Source organism: Balearica regulorum, chromosome 2, assembly GCF_011004875.1.
Source record: "Balearica regulorum gibbericeps isolate bBalReg1 chromosome 2, bBalReg1.pri, whole genome shotgun sequence".
Classification (NCBI taxonomy): Eukaryota; Metazoa; Chordata; class Aves; order Gruiformes; family Gruidae; genus Balearica; species Balearica regulorum.
The window spans coordinates 73,172,430-73,191,890 of record NC_046185.1 but is presented as its reverse complement, the minus strand read 5'-3'; the positions used below and the strand labels follow the sequence as shown (position 1 = coordinate 73,191,890).

Sequence of the window (19,461 nt, the reverse complement as noted above, 5' to 3'; positions counted from 1 at the left end):
TGTGTAACATTGCTACAGAAGAACAGCGACAGCAAAATAAATATGTGCTGTTGTCTGTAGCCTGATTTTAAAGTTCCATTACAAAAGTTTTTAAAATGGAAGGCCAGAAGCAACCATGACTTGTGTTATGCTTCTCCATTATTGTTACTTCTTGTGAAGATGTTAATCGAATCTTATACAGAAGCTCTGCACATTTTAGATAGGGAGATGTTTAAAAAAAAAATCTCAAGGACAATTTTATTAAATGGATTATGTATAGTCACTTGAAAACTACCTGATGCTATTTCAAATGCACCTGAAGAGCCTCTGAATAAACTGCTTTCCTCTTTTCTCTTTCAGCCCAGGGTACAAATAGTCCACAGGAGACATTACAAAAACAATCTAGAAGAGACATCAAGTAAGGCAATTCTGTCCAAATAAAATTAAGCCATTAAATCTCAGAGTTTAAGTTCTGCTTCAGCACAATCTTGCAAGGAAAGAAGACAACTCTTCATTTTGCGCTTCCTACATCAGCACAACCATATACTCTCAACTCTCCTTCACCTCTGGCAGAACTGGAAGCCTCTCTCTTCTCTCATGCCAGCAAAGGAATAAGAAAAACTTACTTCACCACTGCAGGGACAGAAGAAATCTACTAGGTGATCTTACAAGATTCTTCATTTGAATTCCTCAGAAGGTAAAATTATTCTGATACCTATCTGCTCTGCTCAGTGTCCAACTCTGAGATCCACAAGGGTTACCCACTCTAACCATTGGCACCCACGACGCAGAGGCACCAGGAACTCAGGACACTGTCCCTTCACTATCCTGACGTCACCTCTTTCAGGATACTGTTGGGACTTTCATAAACACTTCAAATATTACCTTAAGAAAATGCAACTGTGCAGCCATCTTATTACATAATAGTACTTGGCATTTTATCAATACTATGAAGTTGTATTCATGGATCAATTTACTTAGAAATTATTCCTAAAACCCAAGATTGAGTGCTACATGTGTAATACTGTCATACCTTGAAAGACAAATATTTACAATGTTAGCAGTGATCTGTTTGCACACCCTTCAAAGTCATGCTAAATAATTTCTGAAAGTAATGTAATAAAATGGGATTTAATATTTTGACAGCTTTTACACACTTTTGTTTCATAGGCTAAAAAGTTACACCTCAAAAAAGCTACGAACAAGGTAGAGGTCTTGTAGGAAATCAATTATATGCTACCCTAATGTTTATGCAGTGAGACACAACGAGGAATGCCTTCATTGAGGCAAAACATGAAAAAAAATGTATGTCATTTTCTAGAAAGATGATGTCATATTTATATTTTGCATTAGAAATAGATGTTAAATTTCTAAATACTACAGAGCAGATCTCTACCTCTTGTGATGCTGCCAACAGGTTATTCACCACAGAGGAGCAATGAGAGGACAAGTAACATGGGAGTATTCTTTTCAAAATATGAAATTTTCAAAATGAGGCCACTCATGCTTACCTAAACACTAAAATCAGCAGACGTAGACATTACCTGAGCCATGTTGGCTATACTTGATAGCAATTTTACTCCCAGATTCCACCAGCCTTTCACAGGAACAAGGCATGACCAATAATTTCCAGTGGCTCAAAGACATTAGCAGCAGCAAAACACGCATGCAATCCCTGTTTTCTAGCCCAGTGCGCACAACCCAGAGCACTCTGATAAAGGACAGAGATGGAACACAAGCAAAAGTGTCTCCTGGGCACTAAGCAACTCAGTTGGGAAATGGCACTAGAGCTCAGACTGGTGCAGTATGATAATGCAGCGCTGATGCATTTTTGAAAGCAACAGATTGGGGTGGGGGGTAAATGTATTTAGTTATCTTACAAATTCAGTACAATCTTTTATCTTGCATACTACAAAAACCAGCTATAAATAAAAGCTGCAGTTATAAATAAACTGCATCCCAGAATTTAAATTTGACAAAGGAATAATCGAAGTCTTGCTGAAAATCAGGTTAGACTTGAAGTTTTGAGGAAATGCTACACAGCACAGCCCCTGTAATAAACCTGTTTAATATTACTGATGCAGTACAAACAGCATATTCTTCAGTATTAAAGTATATTGGAACCTCTGGGAAGTAAACATCAGTATCCTTAAGACTTGAAAATACACATTTATTTTCTAATGGGGTTACCGAAGTTAATGCCGTATTGATAGAGGAAAAAATCAGAAAATCTGAACTCTTCTCAGGACATCTCAGGCTTTAATTGCTGATATCTAATGAATATCACTGCAGTGCCAAAAAACATCAGTACTCCGCTGTTTACCTATTTGGCAAAAGTTATAGCCTGCAATAAAGTCAATGTAACAAAGCTGAGGCACAGCTATGGCCAATGCAAAAACTCCTCTCTGCTTAAATCATGGATGAAACCAGTTTTGACTCAGTCACCCTGAAGCTGCTGAGACTGACCTACATTTCCATTGGAGGGTAACGCCCTGTAGCAGGGGTGGCAGAGGTGGTCTCAAAACACTACAGCAAGAACCACCAGCACTCAAGTCAAGTGGTGTGTTTCTGGTAAAAGCTGACTTAGTCTTTCCTGAATACGAGCAGCAGCCTCACGATATCATTACGAACAAGAGCATTAATAAATCTGCTGCTGACTTAAATTTTAAGAATACCCAAGCCCCCAGATTGAAAACAATCAAGCTGGATAACAGTGTAATTTTCACACAGAAACAACACAGCTGAAAGAGCTAAAAGCAATACTTCCGAGAAAGATGGAATCACTGATTGTTGTAACATGCCAAACCACTTTTCACTACACAGACTTTGCATGCAACCACAGTTTTAACTTGTGGCCGCACAAAGAGAAAGCACTGCAGATAAGGTTGCAACAAAACTTCAAGCTACCCCTGAAGCTGCTTCCTCCAATCAAATCAGAACAATTCACTTTAGAAAGAGGTCTTCATGTCTGTAATTCATATCACAACTCCAATTAATCTTCCTGAACAGGTGACCTGATTGCAGGCAAATCCCTTATTCTTATTTAAAGATTTCCATCCAGCCTGCTTAATGTCTGCCTTCAATAGTATTATGTAATTTACCTGACATCAAGAGTATGAAATTTTCCTTTCTTCTGATCTCAAAGATTTGGATATAAGAAAGGTCGCATTATCTCATGAGTCAAGTAGAAATCTTCTTTAGACCCTGGAAACAAAATCCAAAATGGTCCTTAAAACCATTGTGGTTACAGAATTCAAACAGAATTTCACAAAAATAATTAGTTGCAATTGACTATTTTCCTTATCCTGAAAGCGATCACAGGAAAGCATCTCTTGACAAAAGCAAAACCAATTCTGTCCTCAAAGACTGAAATTGAACCTTAAGTTCTCTAGCCAAATTATTTTCCATACTTCACCTATCAATTTGAATGAAATTCAGGATATGGCTGCTCATCCAAAATGGAAGACACTCATAAGTAAGAATGAGATTGCCAAGTGTTTGTGTGTATATACAGACACACGCATGTATATAAGCATGCATGTATACGTGTGTATATATACATATATATATATAAAAATTTACAAGAAGCAAGCTGATTTTAAAAGTGACTTTTTTCCCCCCTCTAAGCTTTCTCTAGGAAAAAGATTTATAGGTAATTTCTTCCAACTAACTCATTAAGTCAACATGAACAAGAACATTTCTAAATGTTGACTGTACAATGGGCCAGTAACAAACTATATGCACCACAAAAGCCAGATGAAAAATTATTTCTGCTAAAAGAATTATAGTCTTTAATACCTCCCAGGCTTTCAGACTTCCAGTGTGACATTGCTGGTCATCAGATCAGCAGATTTCCTTTACAGACGCCAGGTTAATTAACAGCCTGGACTTCTAGCTTGTAACAAAATGTTGAATAAACTTCTGAAGTCTTCCGCCACCTATGATGACCTTTGCTCTTTTTTATTATCTTTTACATCACTATGACCTAAGCTAAACGAATCCCAAAAGTTCACAAAGCACATCACAACTTATGAAACTATTTAAATCCCCACGACCTTATGTGAATTTTTTTCCCCTCGTGTTCCACCTAGCCTGGTGCAACTACACACTGCTGCCGAAAGCAATAATCCCACTTTCCACCACTACAGCTTTGTCCCAATCCTTTCTTTGCAGTAGATCTGGTAATCATTCAGCCGCGGGGTCTGTTCCTTCAGTTTGCTGATACAATAAAATATACTTTTTTCCCCTTTTTGGTGTGCAATCCTCCATCTAGTCAGTGAACACCAAGGCCACACAATCATCAGATCAATATAAACAGAATCATAGAATGGTTTGGGTTTGAAGGGACCTCAAAGATCATCTAGTTCCAACCCCCCTGCCATGGGCAGGGACACCCTCCACTAGACCACGTTGCCCAAAGCCCCATCCAACCTGGTCTTAAACACTTCCAGGGAGGGGGCCTCCACAACCTCTCTGGGAAACCTGTTCCAGTGCCTCACCACCCTCACAGGGAAGAATTTCTAACATCTAATCTAAATCGACCCTCCTTCAGCTTAAACCCATTACCCCTTGTCCTGTCACTACACTCCCTCATAAACAGTCCCTCTCCATCTTTCCTGTAGGCCCCTTCAGGTACTGGTAAGCTGCAATTAGATCTCCCTGGAGCCACCTTTTCTCCAGGCTGAACAACCCCAACTCTCTCAGCTTGTCCTCATAGGAGAGGTACTCCAGCCCTCTGATCACCTTCCTGGTGACTCCTCTGGACTCGCTCCAACAGCTCCATGTCTCTCCTGTACTGGGGCCCCCAGAGCTGGACACAGTACTGCAGGTGGGGTCTCATGAAAGCAGAGTAGAGGGGCAGGATCACCTCCCTCAACCTGCTGGTCACACCTCTTTTGATGCAGCCCAGGACACGGTTGGCTTTCTGGGCTGCAAGCGCACGCTGCCGGCTCATGTTGAGCTTCTCATCAATCAACACCCCCAAGTCCTTCTCCTCAGGGCTGCTTTCAATCCATTCTCCGCCCAGCCTGTAGTCATGCTTGGGAATTGCCCTGACCCACGTGCAGGACCTTGCACTTGGCCTTGTTGAACTTCATGTGGTTCGCACGGGCCCACCTCTCCAGCCTGTCAAGGTCCCTCTGGATGGCATCCCTTCCCTCCAGCGTGTCGACCACACCACATAGCTTGATGTCATCGGCAAACTTGCTGAGGGTGCACTCGATCCCGCTGTCCATGTCATGGACAAAGATGTTGAACAGTGACAGTCCCAGTACCAAACCCTGAGGAATGCCACTCGTCACCGTTCTCCACTTGGACATTGAGCTGTTGACCACAACTCTTTGAGTGCGACCATCCAGTCAATTCCTTATCCACCGAGTGGTCCATCCATCGAATCCATGTCTCTCCAATTTAGAGACAAGGATGTCCTGCGGGACAGTGTCAAATGCCTTGCACAAGCCCAGGTAGACAATGTCAGTTGCCCTTCTCTTATCCACCAACACTGTAACCCCGTCATAGAAGGCCACCAAGTTTGTCAGGCACTATTTTCCCTTGGTGAAGCCATGTTGGCTGTCACCAATCACCTCCTTATTTTCCATGTGCCTGACCACAGTCTCCAGGAAGGTCTGCTCCATGATCTTGCCAGGCACAGTGGTGAGACTGACCAGCCTGTAGTTCCCTGGGTCTTCCTTTTCACCCTTCTTAAAAATGGGAGTTATGTTCTCCCTCTTCCAGTTGGTAGGAACTTCGCCAGACTGCCAGGACTTCTGAAGTATGATGGAGAGTGGCCTGGCCACTTCATCTGCCAGTTCCCTCAAGACCTGTGGATGCATCTCATCAGGTCCCATGGACTTGTGCACCTTCAGGTTCCTCAGATGGTCTTGAACCTGATCTTCTCCTACAGTGGGCGGTTCTGCATTCTCCCAGTCCCTGCCTTCTGTGACCTGGGCAGTGTGGCTCAAGCACTTGCCAGTGAAGACTGAGGCAAAGAAGTCGTCGAGTACCTCAGCCTTCTCCATATCTTGGGTAACCAGGTCACCCACTTCATTCCAGAGGGGACCCACATTTTCCCTCGTCCTCCTTTTATCACTAACATATCTATAGAAGCTTTTCTTGTTGTCCTTGACATCCCTGGCCAGACTAATTTCTATCAGGGCTTTGGCTTTCCTAACCTGATCCCTGGCTGCTCGGACAGTTTCTCTGTATTCCTTCTAGGCTACCTGCCCTTGCTTCCACCCTCTGTAGGCTTCCTTTTTTTTTTTTTGTCTGACTTTGCCCAGGAGCTCCTTGTTCATCCATGGGGGTCTCTTCGTATTTTTGCTTGACTTCCTCTTTGTTGGGAAGCAGTAAGACGACTTCTTTTGGCTGCAGTCCACATTTACACCAGATTATACGTAGTATAAAACTACCCCCTTATCTCTTCTTCTGAATTAAAATAATTAAAAGAGAGCACACCTACACAAGCCTCACATAGAAGTAAATATCTCAAGTGTTGCCATTTTAAAAAAAAAATCCATAAAATGTCACACATTTGAATTTCAAGAGCATTCTCTTGCATGTGTGCCTTTACTAGTTTTACTATGAATAGGTTTACTCAAACTATTTTCCTCACACAGGGATTGTGTAAATTTTATGAATGTGTCATATTCAACTGTAGTATCTTAAAGTATACAGCAACTCAATTTATTTTGAGAAGTCAAAAAACCAAATTCCAGTGTGTTCTCACATGTGTATTTCAGGCTTAAACAATACATTTTTAAAGCACACATATGAAAACCAGATTGCAGTCCTGTAACTGAAAGGCATTATATTGTATCACATAATTAATGGTGCCTAAATCTAAAATCTAAATCTAAATACAGTTCTTTCTAAGCAAAAAGATGACACAATTAGTCATATGAAGAACTTACTCAGAAAGGAGCCCAGCATAATTGCTATAATCTCCACAATATTCATGTAAGTTAGACTTAGAAGAATGGCTTTTAACCCCAGAAAAAAAGAAATTGTCTACTTCCTCGCAATTGTGAAAGTAAGCTTGGCAGCAGAAACTGAGCAGGGTAGTTTGATTCAGCAAAATAATCTTCAATAACAACTTAAACTGACTACATTACTGTATTAGTTAAACATTAAGGTCTTAGAGATCTGCATCTTATTTTTCTATTAAGTGGCTGAAGCCATAGTTCACATGAATTTAAACCCAGTGCACTCAAATACGTAGGGCCATCTGGCTAAAAACTCTGCTTATACCCTAAGACTATCTATACCACTCAAAATCCAACATACCTACTTCCTTAATACAGACAATTTGAGAAAAGGACAGTTAAAAGATCCCAAATGTTATACAGAACTAACTGCGGTATAATAAGACGTTTGATATCCTTAATTCTGGCAAAATCCTACCAACTAAGGAACAAAATTACAAGGAAGATCTTTTATGCCAAGTTCTACAGAACCTGCAGCCTTGGAGAAAAGGTTGCTAAGGTTTCTCAAAGCTATCCACACCCCTCCTTGTTGCAGCTCTGCTTGGGGAAGTACACCACCTTTCCAAGAAATCTCAACCTGCAAAATATGACACCCTCCTAGTGCTGCATCATAAGCTCCAGTGGGGACCAGAGCTTATATGAACAATGTAATTCTGTCCCAGCTATGCCTGCATTGTTTCCAGCCTTGACCACTTGTGCCTGGAAGAGTGTTTTAAGATGCTCTTTTCGAGTGTAAAAAAAGCCACAATTTGGTTTAAACTCTCAGACCAGGGACCCAAATGTCTCCTTAAATGTTTTATATATTCCACGAATTATTAAATAATGAATACAGCCTGGCAAGCTCAGCCTTAGAACATAGTATTCATTCTTCATTTTGCAAAGCAGCTTCCAAGTCACTTCAAACAGTACCGAGAGCAAAACCAAGTCATACAACACATACAAATTTCATGCATTTAACCATACCACTGTCCAGCCTGAATACCTAAGACACGCAGGCGCAGCTGAACACCTATTTCAGTCATTGACATCTATTTTATTCATTGCCTCCCTCATCTTCAGTAAAATCAAGGCATGACTCTAATCACCCATCTTTTACTCTTTGCTGTCATGTCAAGCCCACAGCTGCATATTTTCCCGGCAACTGTGAATCAACTCCCACTTTGATGACTGATTCACAGACCAGAATAAGACATGCTTACAAGAATTATTCTATTAACAACTCAAAACCAATCTGCCAACCCCTGCTGCTTGTTCCCCCGCAACAACATCCCTCCAGAGGTTGTGGTCCTGTCAGTTATATTAGTTAGTTACACTAACATGCCTCAGTCCAGATTTGGGGAAGTATCCAGGCTAAAAAAAATTAATTACTTCTGGTTTATCTTTTTCTATTAAGCAAATCACTCAGTTGCGATAATGAGAATAAGTAGAATAATGTTCCCACTTAAAGACACAAAATGACTAGCAATTCAGGCATATGTCAATGATTTTAAAGGCATCTATGTGCCTCGATAATTTTGTGCCAAATAATAAACTTGTTAGTAAGACTGCGACACAGCTCAGCAGAACACAGTTTTCCACTTCTGTAGATGTCTCATACTGAGGAGTACCCCGAGCTGGAGAAGTGCCTAGAAGTTATTAAAACAGCTCACATTTTTCGTCTTCTAGTAAGGAAACAAAATTTCTTGACCAAAACATAAACATGATGCACGGAGTGGGTCATCTACAGAGATTAACCTATGAGCACTTGAGGACGGAGCAGGCACACAAATATGGTTGCCTTCACACAGATGACGGGGGGGGTTTGGCAGAACTAGAAATTAATCTGAAGGGTAATGTAGACTACTTCAAAAGCTGCTCTCCAGATGACAGGTTATGCCATCCCCATTAAATACATGTGGCAAATTGGTCCTGGTACACCTAAATCCACCAGCTTTTCCATGATTAACTATCAGGGAAAAATTTTACAGACATCTGTATTTCAGAAGAACTGGTATGCCAGAGAATTATAGGACTTGAAATAGTCACATCTTCCCCCCACACCACATAAAGGAAGCAACTCACAAAACCTGTAAAGAAAATAATTACATGGTTGAACAGCTAAGCGTGCCTTTGAACATATCCTGCTTTTTCAAAACCTTGATTGAAAGTGCTACTGGCAGCTGCACTGTAAGCACATAAAAGTGGTAAGAAATGATTAGAAATTACCCATTCTCCTTCTCCCCAAACTATTTCCATATTAGCAGGGATATAGATAGAACAAGTCGTAACAGAAGCAACTCACTAATGCTGCAGAAGGTATACCTGACCATGTGATTATTTTGACTAATCAGATAAATACTTTCATAAGACAAAAATACAACACCGGAGCCTATTTACAGTTTTCACAATTCAGAAAATGGCTATAGTGTTTTTGAAAAGTAACATTAATCCACACATGCAGATTAAGATACCCTTGCACTGTAAACACAGTATTGTTCTCAAATTTGCCTGGGAAATGTTAACACATTCCCCAACTTCTTAATTAGCATGACCTTATAAAGTACATACTGAAAAGATGACAAAAGGAGGAGGTTTTGGGGGGCCATTTTTCTCTCAATCTACTAAAAATGCACACAGCAAGTAAATATTAAAATTGGGGGCAACAATTTACAAAAACAGAAAATCCAACTCTGCCCTGAGACCTTAACTAAAATTTTATTCTAAGATTCCACTTTCACACACATAGTATAGTGACAGTATTTGTGTCCATACAAATGGAAAAGAGAAACAAATGCAACATTACTAAATTTATCATGCATATCTTACTGCGAAACACAGTAACTGCAGAGCATAGCCAACCGTCCAAGACAAAAAATTCCTACAGCTCAACTTGATTTTAAAATTGTAGTTTCATTTGTCTGCAAAAGTTTGAGTGATGGTAATACATTTTTAACTGTTTATAATAATTTCTCTTTCCATTTTTGTTAATTTAAAGTCCAGACTTCACAAAGCTTACAATGAAGTCAACTTTTTAGATCTACAGATTTATTTTCTTATCTTTGTACTTACACTATAAAAATGGTAGAATATTTACATGCAAGTTTTCCAAGATGAATGCTGATAAACAGATGATGTTATTTCTTTCTTCTATAACTCCAGGGTCATTATGACAAATTACTCATGTTTCCTTCCAAATAAGCAACTATTGTAACCATCATTTCCCCAAAGTTTTGTTAATTCCTTCCATTCAGCTCTTCCAGAAAACAACATAGAGAAATCACCCCAAATTAGCATCCTAGCTTTGACAAGCCTCCAATGAAACTCATCATTTTCCTCGCAGCTAAAGCAAGTTGAGAATGCTATCTACAAGTTCTTAACTGGTGGAAGTCACCATTTTACAGTGAGGCAATTTCTTATCCTATAGAGAGTGTGATAGAAGTGGCAGACACTACATATGAATCTGCATGAATTCCAAGAGATTCCATAGCAAAGTTACAACTACAATCAGAGCAATAATGTGAGAGAAAAGGTTTTAACTACCTCAAAACATCTGTCAGTTTTGAAAGAAAGCCCTGCAAGTTCTCATGGTTTATATTGTTCCACTATACTGAGAAACACGCAAGTAGTGACCATAAAATCTGACTAACAGTATATCTAAAAATTAATTGAAAAGTTACATTAATTCAAACTTATGAAATAGTATTTTGAAAAATATATGGCTCAATAAGAACACCAGCACTACCAGGAACTCACATGCTACATAGAATCACATTCATTGCAGTAGATGAAGGTACCTACAAACCAGCTCTTTATCACTCATTAACAATGAAAAGTGGTCAGAGCTTCATGTCATTCTTCTAGTATTAGCTTCTGAGGTAGGAAATGAAAACAAATTAATCCAGCAGGTAGGCCTTGTATATACAGAAGCAACAGCAGAGCCTCCAAAGAAATGGAGTTTCCATAGCATCTGATTCTTGCTGGAGAATGCAGATAATTAACTGGGAAAATCTTGTTTCATGAGCTTTACTTAACTTGAGAGTCCCTTTCATAAACAAGAGGGGTTGGGGGAGTCATCAGCTACCCTGCCAGAGTAGCCCCAGGAGAGTAAAGCAATCTTAGTTTTATTTAAAACAAGGCTACAATTTTCTTTTTAATTACTTAAGACTCAAATAGCTCTGAAAGGATCAATATTTCAGAGGCAAGAATAAAAACAAACCAGATGGATATTAGAAAACATTATAATGCAATCTAGATGAGGCTTTGCACATTTCATTAGGTAAGAAATTTTTAAAGTATTTATTTCTCATCATTGAATCTTTTCTATTTCATATAATGCAGAATTTTAGTCTGCCTCATTACAAGCAGTGCATTAATTTTTCAATTAAGCAATTTTTTCCTGAAATGCCAAGTCTTAAGTTAATTTTGTTTTCCTTCAACCAAACAAAATTCTGTTCCCTGAACAGGCTTCATACTTGTAATCAGATTCAAAGTTAAATAACACTGAAGAAAACTGTTTTCTGCTGTTCAATCTTATTTTACAAATAAGTACCATATATAAAGGAAATAATTCTGTTTTCCACTTCAACAGTAATATCTTACAGAACAGAACTCTAGTTTTGGATGACTCTTTGCACATTCTTCATTTAATTAAAGTACATTTTTAATACAAAATAAAGCACTTACCCTTCTAACCTGACATCAGGTAATGATCTGTTGAGTGCAATCATTTCACTTGCCATTAAATTAAATTGATTTATTTTAAACATTTCTTTCATTTTTTCTTGCTCCTCTTTCGGAATGACCACAGGCTTCCCCATCTCTCCAGGTCCTTCATGTGGTTTTTGTATGGGTTCTGGAACTAAGAATAAATAAAATGTTGGTAACCACTTTTATGCTTGCTTTTGTTTGTTTATACTTTATTTTACACTGTAGGAGTGTTCCTGTTTAAAATAAGAGTTCTAAAACCAACATATTTTGGAAGTGAAAACAAACCTTCATATTTGAGAGTTTAACAAAAGTAGTTAAGTGCTACTCAGACACCACAATTAATTTGAAAAAAACAGTAAATGTTTATATCTATCCATCATCGTGTCCTAATTGACTTTACTGTTAAAGTTCTGGAACAACAGATATTTCTATCCCAAATTGTTCTTCCATACGCAAGCTTTTCAGGAAAAGTTGAATTTTCCCTTACAGGGATTTTAGTAAAGATTAAAGTAAAATCGTAGCTTTACATTTTTATCCACATTTTTATTTTGACAGAATGACATTGGCATTTACTGTTTAGAAATAATTTCTCTTGGTTTTACTAACATTATTTTTAGTGACCATAATTACATTTTGATGTTTAACGTTAGTACTTGAAACAGAAACAGTAACACTTGACATGTTTAAACCAAAGAAATCTTAAATATGAAATATCTGATCGCACTGATGAAGGAGAAAGGGAAGAGAAAGGAATCCAGACTCTTGAATTATTTGGGGTTTTTTTCTAAACAAAATAAGCGAAAAATCAAAAGATTAAAAAAACTCCTACGTTAATTGTCTTCACAAAATACCCAGTTACTTTTCTCCTGCGCTGAAGGTTTTTTAAATGCTCGAATACTGAATTTGAAATATATTAATACTTTACAAATTCAATACAAATTTTAATTTAAAAAATAGTAATTTAAGATCTAAACAGAGGAACAGGAAGTATTTTAAAATAAAAGCACCAAAGCCCTCAGTATAAGCTAGCTCCAAATGAACTTTAATTTGCATCTACGACAGTACAGTGTAATTAAAGCTTATGCCAAGAGCAAATAGCCATATAAAGAATAAAAATACAAATTTTTTAAAAAGCCCAAGCCTTCCATCTTTGCTGAAACACTAAGACTTACAATAAATACTTACTAAGAACTGAAACATTTTGCTAGTTTGCAGACAGCGTTAATCGGTTACAAGCACAATGTGTTCCTTGAGAAACTTTCATTTTCAAGTACCTGAAGCAACTGCACTAGTTGCATTACCGCAGTAACATTTAGCAGGGAAAATCCTCCCACCACAGAGATGCTTTCTTTTCACCAAACTCCCCTTGACTGCAAGTTGAGCCATATAATAGTAGAAGTTGCCAGCCAGCCACTCATCCACTAAAAATTTATAGAATAAGTAAGTCCAAGCAGATCCTAAGCAGACCAATTTAGGGACTTGTTTTAACCATGGGCTAAAATGAGCAAGCGGTTTGCTTTGCATCTTTGCCTCCTAAGTACAGTTGAACTTCATCAAACCTGCGGACTTGCAATTCCATAACCTTTTAAAATAAAATTTGTGCCTTTTTTTTGGGGGGGGGGGGTAATCAACATAAAATTATGGTATACAATAAGGCAATTATTTGGGCTTAATTTTATATATTCAGCTTGGTTTTATTACGTGAGCTATCATAACTATTTTTTATTAAGAGTATAGCAATGAGTATATAGGTACCTAAAATGATTAAACAAAAGCTATTAGAATATATTTACATGTCAAAAAAATATTCACCATGGTTTTCTTCATTCTTAAGAGTCTCTTATCCTACTATATTTGCTATTTAAAAGAAAAAAATAATTTCCTGTCTCATTTATACTTCTAGTTTTTTCTTAACCTTGATTAAACCAGTTAAACTGAATAGTTAAATTAACTGAAAACTCATCTTTCACATTTGAAGATCCTGCTGTTAGATGCTAGTTTAGCACATCAGTGAGTTGGATCCAGGTGTACAATTCCACAAATTCACCAGCTGAATTTTTAAATTTCATTAGCAAATATATACTACTTTATTACACATTTTACCTAAATAAAGTACTCCTTTCTCCAGCAGAGAAATCCAGCAACAGCTAACTAGACCCACAGATATTTTACGGAACTCACTAAATGCAAAGACAGGCAAGCTTGATGTGCAAGCACAGAGAAACTAAGCATCTTCTCTCAGATTTCTGCATTTACAGTGGTCTGTTTTCCCACAAAAGCGTGTAGTTTTCATATAAACACAAACCAACAACATTCTCTGAAAATGACTAATACACATTGTTAAAAATTCAAACCACAGTGCTCTTTTGTCAGTTAACTATGAAACAAAATGTTTCCTTTGAAGGACTGTAGACACATACTGATGACATACTTCCAACCAACAGAAATTTAACTTACAGCTACAAGTTTCAGGGAAAAATAAATTACTTAATCATCACCTGATCTGATGGGAAATCTAGTAATGTTTTTCCAGACATTTCTCATTTGTATCAGTAAACCATTAGTTTCAAAGAGGGCTTGATATCTTCCAGATCTTCATTAAAAATCAGGAACTCTTCATGTCTATGGACTACAAATTCCTTTTTACCAGGCAATATGCCTGATGAAAAACAGATACTTCAAAATCTAAGATCATCTAAAGCCAGAAAAAGGGATGGATTCTCCCCTCACATGTCTTTAGGGGCCACAACAATGGTAAACTGATCAAAACACTAAGTCCAGTCACCTTTGAAAGAACCACCACAGTTACAAGAAAGCTGTGTGGACAGGTAAAAATTCAGAGTTTTGTCTTAGACACACCTCAGCTTTAACAGAACAAGACTGATTTATGATGAACAGTTCCTGTAAATCTGTGGTTTATATATCTTGAACCTGCTCACTTAGGAATTTATATGCAGATGAGAATATTCAGAACCAAGTCACAACTTAAGACTTTTATCTTTACTAAACAGCTCAAAATTCAGAGCACAATTGGCACTTGACAAAAATGACTGGTCCTAGTTTAAATCTGTCATTGCCCCAATAAAAGAGTGTAAATAGCAAGTACCTGAGATCACAAGACTCTTGTAATACCAATCCTAAGTCTGAAAGAATTTTATTTTTTTTTTTGCAGGCCTTCTATTCATTACACAAGTAGAATGCCCCTTGAAGAAAAACAAAAAAAAGGGGGGTGGGGGGGGAGGTAAAAAGGATGAGTTTGGAAATTTAGAAACTGCATCAAGTGCCAAAGCTGGAAATTCCTTTGCAGTCATACCTTTAAGAAGCCTGTAACTGGGGGTAAGGAAATTTGATGTTCATTTAAGTCAAGACCTTAGAGCTGACGTACAGGATTCTTACAGAAATAAGACAGTTACACAAAAAAAAATCTTTAGTAGTAAAACCACAGTACTACCTGGCCCTTTTTTGTTTACAGGAATGGTCCCTTTTTGTATTGTTAAGAGAATGGTTTGAACTCTTTCTTTAAGTCTAGAACTTGTTTACGCTTATCAGTAAGTTCTATTCCAGGCTGTGAAATCTAAATTGTAATGCCAAATCTCCATCTGGAAATGATAGTGCTCAAGTAGATATCCTATGAATTTCAGGCTTGGAAAAAACTACGACATAACATGGATGATGCTTACTAAAGTTCAGTGATTTTCCTTCCAACTCTTAACAACTTTTAAACTTAGAGCAACAGCCTTCCATTATCAGCTATTACTCTTCATGAATTTGACTGATGAATAATCAGCGATTACAAAAAGGGAACCACCACCCAGAAGATGTGCCAATAGAAAGAACAGCTGTGACAGTTTGGGCGAGGGGTGTACACCATCCAGGTCAGCTGGGTAGCTCAGCATAGATGAGACAACCTCAGAGCTGAGCACTGGAGAGAGCTTCCCCCTGACCTATTCCCCCCCCCTCTCTGGAGTGGTCATGGTGGGGAGAAGAAAGAGAAGCAGTATCAGCCAGGACAAACACCCTTCCAACTTCATAAAAGCCTGAACTGTCCAAAATTATCCTCAAAATCCTTTGCTCCTGCTGAAATATCTGAAGACTAGTTTTTCCAACTAGGCAAGCACTGCCTAAAATAAATTTACAAACTCTTCAGAAAAATTTACTCATATGTCGAGTAGGTTCATTAAATGCCATGGAATTCTTCTACAAATTGCAAAGAGAAGCTATATACCAGAGTGACATGGACAAAGAGACTATTAAATTCAGAACACTGACATAATCTACACTGAATCAAGAAAACTAAATTATGGAAATGAATGGGGGGGGGAAGTGAAGTGGAAAAGCAGATTGTGATAAAAGCTTCACAGAAAAAATAGCCTCAATGTTATCTGAGGATATTCTAGGTATTATGATTGGGAATAAATCCACTACAGACTCCACATCAGCAAACTACAGGAACAAGTAAGAACATCTAAGATCAGGCATACAACTAGGTTAAAAGGAAGTGTCACTCTGTCAACTACGACCACGATTTCTAGCAGACATATTTCTTCACATACCTTACGACAAGTCAGCTGTTTAAAAGAACAAGAAAAATGTACAAAACTATACACAAAGTTTTGTCTTCTTGATCGGTTTGATGTTGGTTTGTTTGTTTACAAGCCAATAAGATATTAAAAAGATATCAGGGATTTTAACACACGCAGGTTAGGGAAAGGCCAGACTGAAGACTGTACTCAACTAAGTAAAGCTAATGTAGCACAGGAAGAATCATAATACCAATCTTTAAAAACTGCAGATTTTCCCCTCACCTGAAGGATCCCCCAATGACTTTACACAGAAAGTCATCTGAACTTTCAACATTATCAATATATCAAGTTTGCTATATATTGACTTCAATTGCTGTTTGCCAACAGCAAAAAAAACCCCAACAAACCAAAACCAAAACCAAAACCAAACAACTGTTTGCAAGACAGCTCTAAAGAAGCCTGGCATAAGTTATCTGTGTCGCATCATGTAAAAGCTTTGTGGGAATCCAAAAAGTGGATCCATTCCTTAATGTAATATTAGTCATCTTATCCTCAAGAAAATCTCCCAACTTCTAAAAAGAAAAAAAAAAAAGAAAAAAGACTGAGTTCCTATAAAAGTCATACTTTCTACATAATCCTAATTCATTTTCTCATCACTTTCTTTTCTGCTTATTGAAAAAGAAACCCAAAAAATGAAATGCAAGCAACTGAAAATTTAAGTCCCTTCCGCAAAACTCAGGTGAACTAGAACCTCTCTAAAATGTTTACATGCAGTTGTGGAAACAACCAACAACCATTCAGATGTACAATGTGCAGAAATTCTACATTCCTAAACATTGTTCTCTGTGGAGATTTATCAGCCTGTTTTCATCAGGGGGAGGGGGAAATGACAACAAAACAAAACTAACATTTCCTAAACATCTGCCCAGTGTTATAGTGGGCAGTGCTGTAAAACAGCAACACTATTCTTAAAACATTTCAGAAAATTTCCCAGGGATGTCAAAGTTGTCCGTACCAGATGTCAACAGGTGAAAAAGTTTTTTGTGACAGAAAGCATTAATCAATCTTGAATACATTTGGCTGATAGGACTTAACATTGATCATCACTCCATAAGTTTCCTGTAGCAGCAGTGAAACATACAGACACAGCTTTTCAGGTGGGAGACACACCATACTACAAAATTAGATGTTTCACAAATGAAGTGGAAGCAGCAGCTGTCTGCAGTTCTAAATGCCTGTGCCGAGATGTTGCAGGGGTGAATTCTCCCTGCACCAACCCTTTTTCCACATGTGATCAACTATGATGACCTTCCTAAAAAAAAGTTGGCAACATGAATAGTACTGACTTTCAAAAAACCACTCAGCTCATCTAACTGGTACCCGAAAACTAAGATGGCAGTAACAAAACAGAAAGCTTATCTGAAGAGCTTTAGTATTGAATAACAAGCTCTCACTTCAAAGAAAAAGTTACATACATAAGCATATCCATATGTATATCTGTATGCTTGTGTGTGTGTGTATATATATACACATAGAGAGAGAGAGAGCACGAGAGAGACACTCCCCTCATATTTGTCACTTTTGCAGCCAGGTTTATTCTATATATTTTCATTACAACATTCACCGTCCCTTACTGTTATAGTCACTGGCCAAATTTTTGCTTAGTTTGGGTTTGTTTGTTTGTCTGTGTTTTTTTGCAGGGGCAGGTGGAGAAGTAAGGTGGGTTGTTGGTTTGGTTTGTTTTACCACCAAGTCCAGTGAAGTTAACAGTACCTTTGCTTCCTCACCAGTGGAAATTTAGAACATGCTTTAGACTATATTAACATAGCTTACATTCCTGAATTGCCTGTTGCATAGTTTTATTATTTTTCCATATACATTAGTGCTTAAAATTCTATATCTTAAGCAAGCATTTAAGTCTGCAACATATATCCCAGGCAATGTGCTTATGCCCTAGTCATTCAAAGAAACACTGAACATTCTGCAACACCTTAATGTTGATGCAATACTATCTTGAGGGGGGGCGGGGGGGCAGGATTAAATGTTTAAAAGGAGTGCAATTTTAAATGAGTATAATTTAAAGATTACTTAGGCAGAAAACTTACCATCTCCAGCAGGAAGGCCTCGTTCTTTTTTCTCATCACATTTGTTGCATTCACTGAAGTACAGCAATAGAAACATATCCAGAAGGACCCAAACCAAAGAGGTGGCAAGGACCACCTTGCAATATGCAAATTTTTTCATGGCACTTCAAGTCAAGAATAAAAAAGTATAAATAAAAATATCAACAGGTTGCTTCAATCCAGTTTGAGACACCACGTTCTATATCTGGGGGGAAAAAAAGAAAAAGTCACAAAAAGTTACCTAAGGACAGCAGCTAAAAGTAGAAATTTTAACTACAATTTAAAGGTAAAAATTTAATTACAAAATGCTATATGTATCAAAATGGATGCTCTATGTACTCCAACCAGATTAAGGGAACAGCATCTATTAACAGGCCCATCACTAGGAATGCAAATCCACAAATGCCTGTATTTTACAGAGTCCAATGGCACATTACACCTTCATCACAAAGACAAATGCTTTGCTTTCAGCAAACCAAAAATAAACATACCTTTTGGTAAAGTTAAACAAAAGGCAAAGTGAAGAAACTAGCACAAGCCACTGTGATCACTTACTAGGCATTTAAAGCTAAAGGTATCAATTAATAATTTTGATGCTTCAAGTGGCTTTAATAGTTTAATGCTTGATTATAGAGCAAGCTTTTATACATTTTTCAACATGTATACATTAAAATTTTAGAATGCCAAGCTTTGAAATTCACTTCTGTCCTACTCAAATTACAAGCAAATTTTGTTACAAGGACTGCTTATATCCATGACTGACATTTGGGTAGGGCAGAATCAAGAACATCTTTGGGCTTGTTCACTTACACTAAAATATTATTTTTTTTTTATTACCAACAGGTTCCCCACCACTACTGACATGTTTCAACACAAAGTACTCCCAAAGTATTTCCCAGTGGGAATAGCTTACTAGTTAAAACCAGAATTGCAGACATTTATAAAATAAATGGAAAATAAGACTTTTCAAAAACACACTAGAATTTTAAAATTGATATACACACAGTTTCTTTTACATGCTTTCAGCCTAAACTGAAGAATTTATTGGACAGGAGAACTTTAATCGTAAGCCATGATTACGCAAAAACCTCACAGAAAACCCTGTATCATTAAGACTACCCTTCCTTCAGTATTTCACCATCATAATTTGATTCCTGCCTTTCCCCCTCT

The 19,461-nt window shown here is 37.7% G+C and overlaps 1 protein-coding gene across 3 annotated transcripts in view; it reads right to left on the bottom strand.

Moving 5' to 3' along the window:
• Positions 1–19,461, bottom strand: part of GALNT1 (polypeptide N-acetylgalactosaminyltransferase 1) — a 90,789-nt gene that overhangs the window by 28,882 nt on the left and 42,446 nt on the right. For all 3 annotated transcript variants that reach the window (XM_075744696.1, XM_075744697.1, XM_075744698.1), the window contains 2 exons: positions 18,274–18,496; positions 11,622–11,796 (listed from right to left, as the gene is read on the bottom strand). In XM_075744696.1, the coding sequence (XP_075600811.1) occupies positions 11,622–11,796; positions 18,274–18,412 (314 nt within the window). In that variant the 5' untranslated portion in view covers positions 18,413–18,496. The remainder of the gene's footprint in view (positions 1–11,621; positions 11,797–18,273; positions 18,497–19,461) is intronic.